At 58.7% G+C, this 12,275-nt stretch overlaps 6 protein-coding genes across 6 annotated transcripts; all 6 read right to left on the reverse strand.

Annotated features, from left to right (window-relative positions):
• Nucleotides 1-1,387: 1,387 nt before the first annotated feature.
• On the reverse strand, nucleotides 1,388-2,384 carry B0H18DRAFT_875092 (uncharacterized protein; the record flags this gene model as incomplete). The annotated part of the gene is made up of 2 exons (XM_048040396.1): nucleotides 1,388-1,854; nucleotides 1,913-2,384. 2 exons carry the CDS (start codon nucleotides 2,382-2,384, stop codon nucleotides 1,388-1,390), a joined length of 939 nt encoding a protein of 312 aa, XP_047894558.1.
• Nucleotides 2,385-2,533: 149 nt separating this feature from the next.
• Nucleotides 2,534-6,247, reverse strand: B0H18DRAFT_1118145 (uncharacterized protein; the record flags this gene model as incomplete). Its single annotated transcript, XM_048033725.1, has 4 exons — nucleotides 2,534-2,605; nucleotides 2,659-5,374; nucleotides 5,480-5,882; nucleotides 5,935-6,247. The coding sequence occupies 4 exons, from the start codon at nucleotides 6,245-6,247 to the stop codon at nucleotides 2,534-2,536; spliced, it is 3,504 nt and encodes a 1,167-aa protein (XP_047894559.1).
• Nucleotides 6,248-6,776: 529 nt separating this feature from the next.
• B0H18DRAFT_1118146 (uncharacterized protein) lies at nucleotides 6,777-7,549 on the reverse strand (the record flags this gene model as incomplete). Its single annotated transcript, XM_048033726.1, has 3 exons — nucleotides 6,777-7,103; nucleotides 7,166-7,476; nucleotides 7,528-7,549. The coding sequence occupies 3 exons, from the start codon at nucleotides 7,547-7,549 to the stop codon at nucleotides 6,777-6,779; spliced, it is 660 nt and encodes a 219-aa protein (XP_047894560.1).
• Nucleotides 7,550-8,158: 609 nt separating this feature from the next.
• Nucleotides 8,159-8,790, reverse strand: B0H18DRAFT_1118147 (uncharacterized protein; the record flags this gene model as incomplete). The annotated part of the gene is made up of 3 exons (XM_048033727.1): nucleotides 8,159-8,324; nucleotides 8,384-8,619; nucleotides 8,647-8,790. 3 exons carry the CDS (start codon nucleotides 8,788-8,790, stop codon nucleotides 8,159-8,161), a joined length of 546 nt encoding a protein of 181 aa, XP_047894561.1.
• A 977-nt stretch (nucleotides 8,791-9,767) lies between these two features.
• Nucleotides 9,768-10,233, reverse strand: B0H18DRAFT_1118148 (uncharacterized protein; the record flags this gene model as incomplete). Its single annotated transcript, XM_048033728.1, has 2 exons — nucleotides 9,768-9,903; nucleotides 9,953-10,233. The coding sequence occupies 2 exons, from the start codon at nucleotides 10,231-10,233 to the stop codon at nucleotides 9,768-9,770; spliced, it is 417 nt and encodes a 138-aa protein (XP_047894562.1).
• Nucleotides 10,234-10,503: 270 nt separating this feature from the next.
• On the reverse strand, nucleotides 10,504-10,881 carry B0H18DRAFT_875150 (uncharacterized protein; the record flags this gene model as incomplete). Its single annotated transcript, XM_048040400.1, has 1 exon — nucleotides 10,504-10,881. A coding segment is annotated over one exon (378 nt), but the record flags the coding sequence as incomplete, so codon positions are not given.
• Between the last annotated feature and the right edge of the window lie 1,394 nt (nucleotides 10,882-12,275).

Consider the following 12,275-nt stretch of genomic DNA (forward strand, 5'->3'; position numbering starts at 1 on the left):
CGCTGTGCCGGACGCGATTGGGTCTCCCCTATCCCTTCCGGGGATGCGAGTCGGCTCATTGCAGAGCTCGCTGAACTCGGGCTCGGGCGCGGGCTCGGGGACAACGGCGTCGTCGAGCCTAGCGGCGCGTGCAACCTCGGGGTTCAGCCTCGGGGGTGGTCGAGAAGCTGAAGTGGCTTTGCATGTAAGCCAATCGAACAACGGGCAAGCTCGGAGCTGCAATACCCGTGGTGAAGGAGCTGGGGCGACGTATTGCAGCTCGGCTAGTACTGTTTGTGTGGAGGGATCGCGCATTGTCTTCATGCCAGTGGAGCATGGGGCAGGGCACGCGATCCGAGGTGTGTGGTTCGCATCGTATGGGTTGCGCGTGTGGCATGTAGCCTGTAGCATGTGGCATGAGGCCTGTAGCGGACGGTCAGAGCCTGTAACAGTGGCATGTAGCATGTGGCCGAGGCCTGTAGCGCATAACAGGCGGCCGAAGCCTGTAGCACGTAGCAGGGGCGGCCGAAGCCTGTAGCACGTAGCAGGGCGGCCGAAGCCTATAGCGCATAGCTGGAAGCATGAAGCACCTTTTCTCACCTTGTCTTTCGAGGCCTGCTCTGCACGCAGCCTCTGGACTTTCCTGCGCTCAGGAGTGGGACTGGCCGCTTCCTAGCGTCTGATCGCGCGCTGCGGCCTGCTTGAGCCTCTGCAGCAGTGCGCTCCTGCGGTGCCTGCTCCTAGTTGAGTCCGGTGGCCAGCTATGGCTGTCTGGTTCAAGCATAGGACTCGAGGGAGTGATCTGGCACTGCCAGCGAGTTCGGGTCGACTAGTTACGAAGAGCCACAGTACTGGGATTACTGTTGGACTAGAGACTAGTGTATCCCACAGGCTTTTGAAGATGAAAAAACGATCGAATGCTGGACGAAAGCTCGATTGCTTTCGCTGGAGTTTAGGACGTGGGCGCGCAGCGAGAGAGGCATTGCGCGCCTACGCCCTGCATTACGGTACTTAGACTTAAATCTGCGATCGGCTGGTGCCTCGCCTCCCGCAGATTGCCAACGTCGGGTTCAATCGTGAATGAGAGGTCGATCGTCGACCAAGTCTTGTGTGCATGCGAGAAGTAGTAGGTTGCTTCAACCGCCTTCAAGTTCTCGTTCTTCAGGTACATCTTCTCACCGTCAGCCAAACCGTCTGTCACTGTTAGTCCCTGTTCGGTCCAAGAACTCGGAGCATAGATATATATGATGATGAGTCAATAGTACATGAACCTCCTCCGCACAAATGCCTACACATATCCAGAACGGGACCGGTACATTTCGATCCAAATACATCGTCATAAGCATGGCTTATCGTTCCGTGTCTTGCAGCGACGGAAGCGTCCGTGAAGTCTGACGTCACAGGTTAATCAGTACCGATTGCTAGCCTTGAACGACACGGAGACGTACCTTACAACATCTCTCGGGAGCGTTAAATCGACTGCTGGTTGTACGTCGAGATCTTGATAAGCGTCGGTGTCCATCTCCTGCAAATCTTCCAGCCATTCCGCATCATAACAGTTGACCGGGAGACCAGGAGGAGGCGCACTTGCCCTGTCCACACGGTCTGATCCTCGTTCGCGGGGACCAGGTAATTTGCCATGGTCCCACTTACCCTGCGTCATCCACCTGGTCGACATATGTACGGAATCAAGATGTTTGAAGAGCTCCTCCAACTCTTCTGACCGCCATGGCAATCTTGTAACCACATATCGAGTTGGACCTGACTCAGAGTGCTCTGACTCATCGCCACTGCAGGCGGTAAAAGGTATTCTGTTCCATAGCATCGCGAGATGACGGAGACTAGTGCGACTCTCGCTTGCCTCGTAGCGCCGCTCTCTTCTCTGTCGATACGTGCCTACGTCAATAACAAGGATGAGACTGAAATCGGAGACTTACTCGACGTCGGCGCTGTTCGCTGCTGTTTGCAGAAGCAATGTCAAGTTCTCGTTGACTCGGCTCTTCGTCGGGGTCGCGCGACAGCTTCATGTGCTGTTTGCGAAGCGTCAATAAATGAGTAGCGAAAACATCGCGAATGGTTCGCATGTCTTTGCAGCTGACATCGTTCTGCGCAAAATTTCGAGCGAAGACTTCGCCAGCCTTCTTGTTCCACGGAGAGCGAGGTCTTCCAGTCAATTCTAGTCTGAAATTGTCAATGGTGGGACCGCCACGCTTCGTGCGTGCAAACTTTGCTGCATCATCGGTTGACACCAACGGTATAGCATCCGTGGTCGACTCTCGGGACATCAAATCCATTGTATATTGTCTGACTTCACCCTGTCGAAAATAATGTAAGTGGACGTTCAAGACAGAAGATTCTAGGCCCACATGTAGAAGCAGCCGCTTCACGTCTCGATGTTTGATCATGCATCGTATACGACCATTGTATGTAGGAGGGTCACCGTCTGCTTTAGGTGCCGATGTGCCAGGAGATCCTTGATTCTGTATAGCATGCAGCAACTCAATCAACGTTCGAATGTCTCGTTTCGTCGCGACGGCGTCCTGGGTTTGACGGGTTAGCGGGGAAGAAACGACAGCACGACGTTGCTCACAGGATCGCTTGTAGACAAACTTGACGAAAGCTCGTCCTTCAAGATCTGGTGATTCAGTGTTCGCGTTGTCTCCGCACGCACACACATACCAGTTGCAATTCATCCCGGACACCCTGACGCCTACGACCGCGACGATTTCGGCGTCTGCTACTCTTCAAGGAATCCGACTTTGTAACCGGTTCTGTAGCTTGATTGGATCCCTCACCGGTCACTGTGTTTTGAAGTCGCTGAGAGACGGCGGAGGGCCCGCCTAATTCGACGCCGGATTGTGCACCAACGAGGCCAGAAAATCCGCTGCCAGAGTTGCTGTACATCTCGGGGCTGCGACTCGGGGGCGCCTGGATAGGAAGCTCACGCTGCTTACCCTTGCGGCGCGAACTTTCACGTTCAATTTCACGTAAGAGTCCTTCTTCGATGTCGTCCCCGCCGTCACCGTCGCCACCGTCGCCACCGTCGCTACCGTCGCTACCATCGCTACCGTCGCCACCGTCGCCACCCTCATCGTCGTCGGTGCTGTCGCTGTCGCTGTCAGAACTCTCATCATCGCTACCAGTACCCTCCTCAAGTTCGCCTTGTTGATCCTCGACATCTAATGGCCCATCAGCGCGCGGATGATCGGGCTGGGCCTCGTCTTCAGGATCGTGCGCGTCTGTAGTCATCTGGTGTAGATGGGCGCTCGGAGGGTCGACGTCGGTGTCCATTGCGTCACAACTGCTGTTGTCGCCCCAATCGAGGGCTGATCCGTGTGAATGGTCCCCGAAAACACGGGAGGGATCTTGAAGCCCTCTGAGCGATCCATGGTCCGTAGTCTGTGCGTTCTCGTATCCGACGGGTTGATGGGATGTGCTTGTAGTATCCTCCTGCAGCTGTAAGAATTGCAAGATGCCAGAAGTACCATTAAAGGAGTGCTGCTCTTTGTAGAGAGCCGGGTAGGATCCGGGAGCGAGCACGTTCGGGGCTGAGCTATTCTCCATCACTGTATCATCGGAGGTCTGATACCCTGTGTCTGGAACGGCGGTTGCGCAGGTCGCGCGCCCGGCAGGCAGTACATCACCGAGCAAGCCATCTGCCGGGACTTGCATACCAGCTATATCGGATACGACTGCAGGCCGCCCTGGGCGTGAGCCTCCACTCGTCGCACTCTCCCAGAAGCCTCCGTTGTCGATTACTGGATCGGTGATCAAGGGCGCAGGTTGCATCGCACCATCGGACATACCATGTATATGACTGCCCGCGCTCCAGACGGCGGCGGAGGATTCAAAGGCGTCGTCAACGTGAGAGTACGGCGGCTCTTCATTGTTCATCCTACCTGGGATAACAGCGAAAGGGTCGTTGGGTGGGTCGCCAAAGATGGCTGAACCCGAGCTTCGTACATCCAGCTCGTCTGAGACTGGTACAGTACCCTCCACATGCCGGCCTGCTTGCATGGTGCTGTCCCAGAAGTCTTCATAGCCTGCAAAAGCTGGGAGACTTGGTGGCTCAGACCATGGGTTGTCGGTCATACCTTGAGAGCGCGTTGGGCCGTCATCCTCCGAGTCGCTGTGCATGGCATGGGAGGTTCCGCTGGCCAGATCATCCAATTGGCCAGAGTCAAAACCTTGCATATGTGTCTCGTCGAAGATAGACGCGGAACCCCGTGCATGTCTATCCCCGTGCTGAACACCGTCCCAGAAGCCTTCATCCATGACAACCGGTTCGGGAATGAGGGACTGAGATCGTGACATGTCGTTCAATACACCGCTTCGACGTTCGTCGGCATCTAAGGAGCCGGCAGAGAATTCGGAGGCGTCGAGACCGGGGGAATGCGGTACGACATCTCTTAGTATGCCCCCAGAAGTAGTAGCGGAAGGCTCATTGCCGACAGCGTAAAGCGAATTGAGAGGCTCACGGCACGGGAGATCGGAGTCGTCACGATCGTCGGTCGCGGTGTGAAAACGTAATGGTTCACCATCGCCTGAGCTCCTTGTAGCGGTACCAGGGAGCTCATGAAGCGCTTGGGGGTCACGATCATGGGCGTCTTGTGCACTTGGCTCCTCAGGCTCAGGTGTGAATGCAGAGTTTTGTGAGAATGGGTCTTCATGCACAGGCCTCTCCAAAAGGCAGCCATCGCCCGCGTCAGTGGGAGAGCGAATCGAGGGCTCGAGTTGCAAGCCACCGCCGAATACACTACTCGTGGGGCTATGCACGCCCCAAGTGGCAACAGATTCGGCATCGCTCGCACTCCATGCGGTAGTAGCGAAAGGGTCACCGGGTAGTTCACCGAAGACGACAGAGCTAGAGCCTTGTTCGCCCAGCTCGTCAAAAACCGACGTCGAGCCCTGTAGATCCGGGTCGCCGTGTGTGGCACTATCCCTGAAGTCTACAGTGCTAGTAGCAGCTGGGGACCGATCTGAGGGCGCGCACCACGGAGCGTCGGATACCTCAACAAGGTTGTCGGCCACGCTTTGATAATGCAGCTGTCCGCCATCGCTCGGGCTCCTTGGAAGAGCAGGAGAGGGCACACGGGGCGCATTGGGGTCGTCATCACGATCGCCTTGCATGCCCGACACTTCGGATGAGATCGCGAAGCTCTGCGAAAGCCAGCCTTCATGGACGTCTCCGTGACCCGCGGCTTCTTCTGCATCGAAGATGTAGGGATTGGGTTGCAAGGCATCGTCAGACGCACCACCTCCATGGTCGATCACACTTGGGACGGTAGCATACGAGCCAAAATCCTCGGACCCAAAGGAGGGTGGACCGCTACCACTGGAATGCAGGGAGGGGTCGGCGTCGCTTCCGTGCATAGTACTCTCCCAGGGCTCATGCCTGCATTCGTTCAGTGGATGAGGTCCGTACAATGTCCGGATTCGCGATAGGAGTAGAACTTCAACCTTAGCGGACGATCAAAAATGACCTCGGCGAAACACTTACGCATCAACATGGGCGGAATAACCCGCACGAGGCATTGGATCCTCGACGTTCGCCACGGCATGAACGGAAGTCGTATCGGATTGCTCGATACTCGGACCCAAGGGTGCTTCTCGATCGTAGGTGTCGTCCCAACCTTCTTGTGAACCACCGACACTTGTTAAGCTCTCGGCCATCTCGCCTTGGCGATCGCGGCTGTGTGTGTCGGAACGAACGTCTGCGCGCTCTATGATATGATGGCCAGGCTCCGTATAGGATGCTGTGGTGGCCCCATTCAGGGCTGCGTGCTCATTTTCGCTTTGAGACGAAGTCGCCGCAGCTGAGTCATCTGTCCTTCGCAATTGGCTTTGATGGGACCACAGCAGCGCGCGAGACACCAACCGCTCGGCGTGACGGTGATTGAACGCTAGATACGCATTTGTCAAAGGGGATATGCGATGAGGGTACCGCCTACGTACTTAACGCCGGGACCAACGTATCGTGGCTTGACTCCATCTTGCGTCGCATCTCGACGCGCAGCTTCTCGCCCTCGGCCTTGAGGACACGTTCATGCAAATACGCAGGGCCAGCTTCAAGGACCCGAACCTTCGGTCGATCCGGATGAAGCACATCGATTGCTGTGCGCTTGCGACCGCGTTGCAATTCCGAAGGTTGTTCAACCGCGACGTACGCGTCACCTTCGAGCCTGAACTCGATTTGAGGAAGGCCGGGTATGGCGGGTTGGAATTGATAGCCAACGGCGTCGAGGAGAGATGGTACCTGCCCGTCCATCGTAGGTGGTGCTCTGCGATACGGAGGGCAGGACGCACCTGCGTGTATATACGACACCACCCAAAGAAGGCCGCGCGTGGTGGCAGCCATTGTTTCTTGACGCTCGCGGACCAAGAGCAAAATGGTGAGATCGCGATCGAAAGCAAGCTACGTGCGGTCAACATGTTGCATAACGACGAATGCCATGGCCGTCTCGCGTGGTAGTTACCATTGTTCCTAAACGCTCGGGGTTCAAGAAGGAGGGAGAGAGTCCGATCATTATATTACACAAGCGACGAGGGAACGTTACGCACGAGACAAGTTGCAATGCGATAACAGTAGCAGGAAAACAGCGATGATGAGCAGAAAAACAGCGATGATGAGCAGGAAGACAGCGATGATGATGAGCGGCTATGAGAGCACAGAACAGAGACACACGGTATAATGCTTACTAGCGTACGACCACCGACCACCGAGCCCGCAGCCCGGTCCAACCCGAACCCCAAGAACGACCAAAGGACCTGAAAACCCCTCAATGACGACTCACGATTCACTTCACCACAACCACCCGCTTCGTATACGTCCCTGCTCGTCTCCTCTCATTATGCGGCACTGGCCTCCTCCGCGCCTCATCCTCCTCCCCCTGCTGCGTCTGCTTCCCGCCATGCTCCTCCCCCTGCTGTGGTGGCGGTGGCGGCGGGTGCATCGGATACTGCATCTGGACGTCCATGGGGGCGTGTGGTAGGGCCGTCCGCGCGTGCTGTGGCGGCGCGGGCCCGGGGTAAGGCGACAGTGGGGACACGGACGCGGACAGGGCTGGGACCGGGATGCCGCGCGGCGCACGCGGGCTCCCCTGCGTCGGCGGCGGCGGTCCGGGCTGGGGGGCGGCGCGAGCCCGTGCCCAGGATGTATATGGGGCGATCGCGAGGTCTGACGGACGGTCTGCTCAGCGGGCGCCGGAGGCTGAGAGTGAGGGTGTGGATGTGGAGGTGAATGGGCGTGTGGATGGGGCTGCGACCGGCCAGCGTGAATGTCGGCCTCGATCTGCACGGCGACGATCTCCTTGCCCTTGCACGCGAAGAAGGCGCGCTCCTGCGCGACAAAGAGGCCGGATGTCGAGCCCATGATGGGGTTCGGCGGCGGCGGCGGCGGGAAGAGCGCCATGAGCTCGTGGCCCGTTGGCGGTGCGGGAAAGCCGCGACGGCGGGGCATGACAGCGGCGGACGCGTCGACGGGTGAGAGCTCAAGATCTGCGCGCAGGGACGTCAGCAGGGGCAGTTTAAGGGACAGGGATGGCGCACCTCGGAGGGTTGTGGGCGACATGAAGCGGCGCGCGCGGGCGGAGGAGGAGGGGGAGGAGGAGGGCATCCCACATGGTCTGGCACTCAACTTCAAGCGAATCGTGGCGCCGTCGGGCGCTTACCGCCTCCCGGAGAATGACGTGAACTTACTACAAACTTACTACAGCTAATTCCATATCGCTGAACCCCGAACGTAAGAGGAAGCAGTAGGCGGGGCGTGTCGGTCTATCCAGGGTCTAAGTATCTATGGGGCGTTCCCATCAGGATCTTACCATATCGAGCTAGACCGAGGTTCATGGCCGCGGTCAGCCGGCAGAGGGTGCGGATCGCTCGATGAGAAGGTCAAACAAGAGCCCGATGTGACCGGTTGACCTCCGCCCGTGCAGGCGTTTTGGGGAAGGGGTCTAGCGATATGAAGTTAGCGGTAATCACTGCCAACACCCGGTCTCAGACTAACAGGCAACCGTAGCCGGTTGAGGACCCATGTTGTTAGGGTCGATTGTATGAGTGCACGGTACTAATCGCGTCGCTCAGGCTCAACCCTTGCATGTAACACGTCGCATATATACCGTGGTCAATGGTCAAAAGCCATGTGTAATGTGTTGGGCTACGTTAGTACAAACATCTATTCCTACAAATGATCGGCCCACCTCGTGCCCTTGGCCGCGCCTGGCTCGGGGTGCTTGAACAGGAGGTGGGACGCGACCATGTCGTCGATGATGCTGCGCTTGCTGATCTCCTTGCTCTTGAACTGCAGCTCCACGGAGACGTTATGCCCGTCATTGTTGTCGAGGTAGCTGTAGGGTGCGATCGAGAGCGGCTTAATGCTCGCGTTGACGAGGAACGCAGCGAAGACAGGCTTGAGCTTCGTCTCGCCTGGCTTTGATTGTCGCCGCCGATGAACGCCTTGTGGCGCTCCGCGAGCTCGATGACGCCCGGGACAGACGTGTTCTGGAGCGCGCCGTTCACGGCGGGCTCGGGCTCGAGAATGGATGCGACGGCGAAGACCATCGAGGGCGAGACCTCGAGGTGCAACACATTAACGGCCGCAAAGAGCGCGTCAGCGGTGTCGTTCACGCCGGGGGTGATGCGCTCCGTGTTCGCGGTTCAGAAGATGACGGCGCGGTCGAGCCCGTGCTCAGTCTTGAAGCGGCGCATGTCCACGCGGAGCTGCTCGAGGTGGGCCTGCTTGTCCGTGCCGGGGGCGATGTTGTCCGCATAGGTCTCCTGGTTCGCGGCAACGAACTCAGCGTGATAGAGCATGACTCGATATCTGGCGCCCCGAGTCGGTTATGTTGAAGGTGAGCTGGTTGTGGACTCGGAATTGTGCCAGCCATGAGTACGCGGCGGGCATGCTACGACAGGTAAGCCCGTGCTTGTCAGAGTTCGACGTAAAAGTTGTACCGAGGAACGGAAGAGCCGTCTTCGTGGCCCGCAGGGTACACGGCGGGCTCTTTTTCATCGATCGCCTGCTGAGAAGGGCGGCCGTGATCGCAAGTGAGGTATGTCCAGTGGGGGCGTACTTTCAGGTTTCGAGCGTTCACGCTTGTTCTGTTCACCCACACTGCACCCTTCACTATCCTTTCTCTCCACCCGTCGTCCTCCCCCTGCGTTCCCTGTGGTTCATGCAGTTGTCTCGCCCGACTCGGACGCAAGCCTATCTTGACGTTCAGGCGACTCGGAATCGGCTGACAGACGACAGCAGATAGCAGAACGGCTGGGCGGGTGATCGAGAAGATGGCTGAGGACGGACGAGAAAGCGGTAGCCAGGCGAGAAAGCAGACGGGCGAACAGAAAGCACAAGCAAACGGGCGGCGCGGCGGGACGGCGAGAGCTTGACAGTGCGAAGCGCTCAATTCGGCGAATGCCGATTGCAGCCACAACCCCCAACGACCTCTGTTCTCGTGTTAGAGCCTACGTATACTCTAAGTCTAAGGCCCTTCCGTCGTGCCCGCTGCCCGCTGCCTCCTCTCCCCCATCGATGGCCCTGCCTCGCCCTCAGCTGCCTGCCGTAGATATTCAGGACACGCAGACCGCAAGAGAGGGGGCGCCGGCGAGCTTCAGCGATGCACCAGGGCGTCGCGGAGGCTAACGCAGGACTCCGCCTGTCAACTTGACCTTGCAAACAGCCCCAGCACATCAGCTTGATGCGCCCGCCGCGCGCACGCACGACACACGACGCACCACGAGCACGAAGCCAACGGAACGATATGGTCCTGCTCGCCCGCTCACTCGCCTACTCACTGTCCGTCCGCCGTGGGCGCGGTCACGGTGTAGATCACGCCGGAGACTCGGTCTTCGGACTCGTCGATGATGATCGAGGTCACCTTCCGCCGGACAAACTCGCAGCCCTTCTCCTGCGCGAGGTCGAGCATGCTCGTCGTGAATCAATAGGTACGCGCCTGCCAGCGCCGCGGGCGAGTACCTGTTCGTCAAGTCGGCGCGCACCCGGTCGAGGTCGTCTGGCAGAGCTGCTCCCTTCCGCCTCCGCGCGCCCCGGACGCTGTCCAGCCCACTCGTCCTTACCGCGCTTTTCCAGCCCCCGCCCCTGCCGACGCCCGCGGCCTCGTTCTGCGCGAGCTTGCCGCGGCCCTCCCAGCTCCCGCACCCGACGAACCGCCAGCCCCAGCGCCGCGCGCTGTCGTACTCTCGTTCGGGCCGCGCTCCGCGAAGAACGCGTTCACAAGTTCCTTGGGGTACGCCCATTTCGTGACGAGTCCGCCGGCCTTGCTCGGGGCGTCTTGGGCGGCGCCGGGGATAAATGTCCCGTTCGCACTGCTAGTGCTCACAGATGTAGTACAGTAGCTAGAATGTACTTTGATTATGAACTGCACACCGCAATGGCGTGTATGGCCAGTCTATCCTGAGCTACGAAGATCACGCGCCGTGCGTGATGCCTCGATGTTCTTGCATCTGTCCCACAGTCCATGCCACCAAGCGATAATGATCAATATGAATTTACAAGAGAGGCTAAGATTATTCTACAGAGCGCCTTGGGAAGCGTGCGATCCCCTCCGAGATGCGTGCGGCCTTTCCCAAGCGATACAGGAGGAGCTCGTCCCGGCTGAGCTCCGAAACCATACGCCCATCCAGCTCAAAATGCTGAAACATCGTACCACCCGTCCAAAAGACTGCCGAGCCTCGAACGGCTCCCCCCGTCACCAACGGAGTGTTGTAGTGCGTGAAAGCCGCCGAGGGTATCCAAATTGGCACGCCCGGGCCTACCTCCACTTCACACCCCATTTCCGCCAGGCCAATTCGGCAGTCCTTGGAGGGGTCGAACGTGCCGAAAGGTATGATACAGCAAAGGCCGGGGCCCAGGTTGGTACAATCCAAATGACGCGCACAAACGACGTCTCCGATGTTGAGGGCAAAGGACGCAAACGGGTAGAAGAGACTTTGAAGGGTGCGGTCGTTGCCGAGTGCAAAATTGAGGGTACGAGCGTAATAGTCAAAAAGTTTCGGGAAGACCCGCTGAAAGACATCTGTGCCCACAGAGGTCAACGCATGGGCCCGAAAGCGAGAGCGGAGAAAACGTAGCTGTGCTTACCAGCTACCAGCCGGACAACCGGAGCCAGCTGGCGACCCAGCTCACGCGCAATGCCCGCATGGTCACAGAAATATTTAGACATTCTGGGCGCCTGTGCAGAGCGGGTGAGTGGCTGATGTCAAGACCGCCCGGCAATAGACCCGCCGTAAACATACCTGCTGGTTATCCTTGTGAAGAGTGAAATAATACTGCGTGAACGCGCCGCGTTTGGAAGACGTATACGTAGGTTTGGTGCCGGCCTGTTTGAGGTATGCGGCAGCAGCTGTTAAGAGCATGTTGGCACCTTGGGTCGCAGCCCCTTGCCATGCCCGGTACGCGACCAAGCGGCCGCTGCGGTCTACAATCTCAGCCGCCCTGCTATTGCCATGCCGCCAACTCAGCCCTCGCGTTAAGGCGTTACGGGATCTCGAAGAGAAACATACCCGGCCTCGTGTGGAACGATCAGCAATGCTTCATCATGCTCTGCGCTTCCCGCCGCCGAGTGTTGTACCTGTCGGTGGCCAGTGAAGCCACCTGAGAGCGGCATGTCGGCGAGCCCGTTTTCTGCCACAGCGGTGCGCAGGGCCTGCGACTCTTTGACCAGGAACCGTGTCGTTGCACGGGTGGCACTGCGTACGCTTTGGCGCCGCGCTTTGCGCGCATGCTTCTTGTCGGAGCGTGCGGGGCCGGTCATAACAGCGATAGCGCTGAATCGTAGTTGTTTTCCAACGAAATTAAGCCGGCGGTGCAAGCTTGAACAACTCACCCATGGCTGTCGGCAAGAGACCCCGCGCCCTCTTCCAAAACATGTCCGCCGGCAGAAGGTCGCTCCGAAGACGAGCCCATCGCTCCCTCGTCCACGGCCTCCTCGTCCCAAACGCTCGCTAGCCGATCCTCGAATGACGCAGGCCGTGCCGCGACCAAAGGGGCCTCCATCACGCACGGCCGTGAGCGAGAGCAGCGTCAGAGAAAGGGCGCTCACAGCCATCGCTCTGAGGCGCGAGAGACCTCTCCGGTCGACCCTGTACGTGGCGCAGTCAGCTTAGAAGGGCGCGCGTGTCCGGCAACAACAGCGCCGGCTGACGGGGGCGTGTGGGGCACGGGATGTTGGTCTCCACTCGACCGTGCGCCTCACGTCCCCGGCAGACGGCGCTGAAAGAATCGAGGCGGGGCTCATCACCTTTTGAACCTTGGTGCGTCGCGTAAAAGCGGTCGAAGG

This window comes from Fomitopsis serialis, assembly GCF_022376445.1.
Source record: "Fomitopsis serialis strain Sig1Antser10 chromosome Unknown B0H18scaffold_25, whole genome shotgun sequence".
Taxonomy (NCBI): Eukaryota; Fungi; Basidiomycota; class Agaricomycetes; order Polyporales; family Fomitopsidaceae; genus Fomitopsis; species Fomitopsis serialis.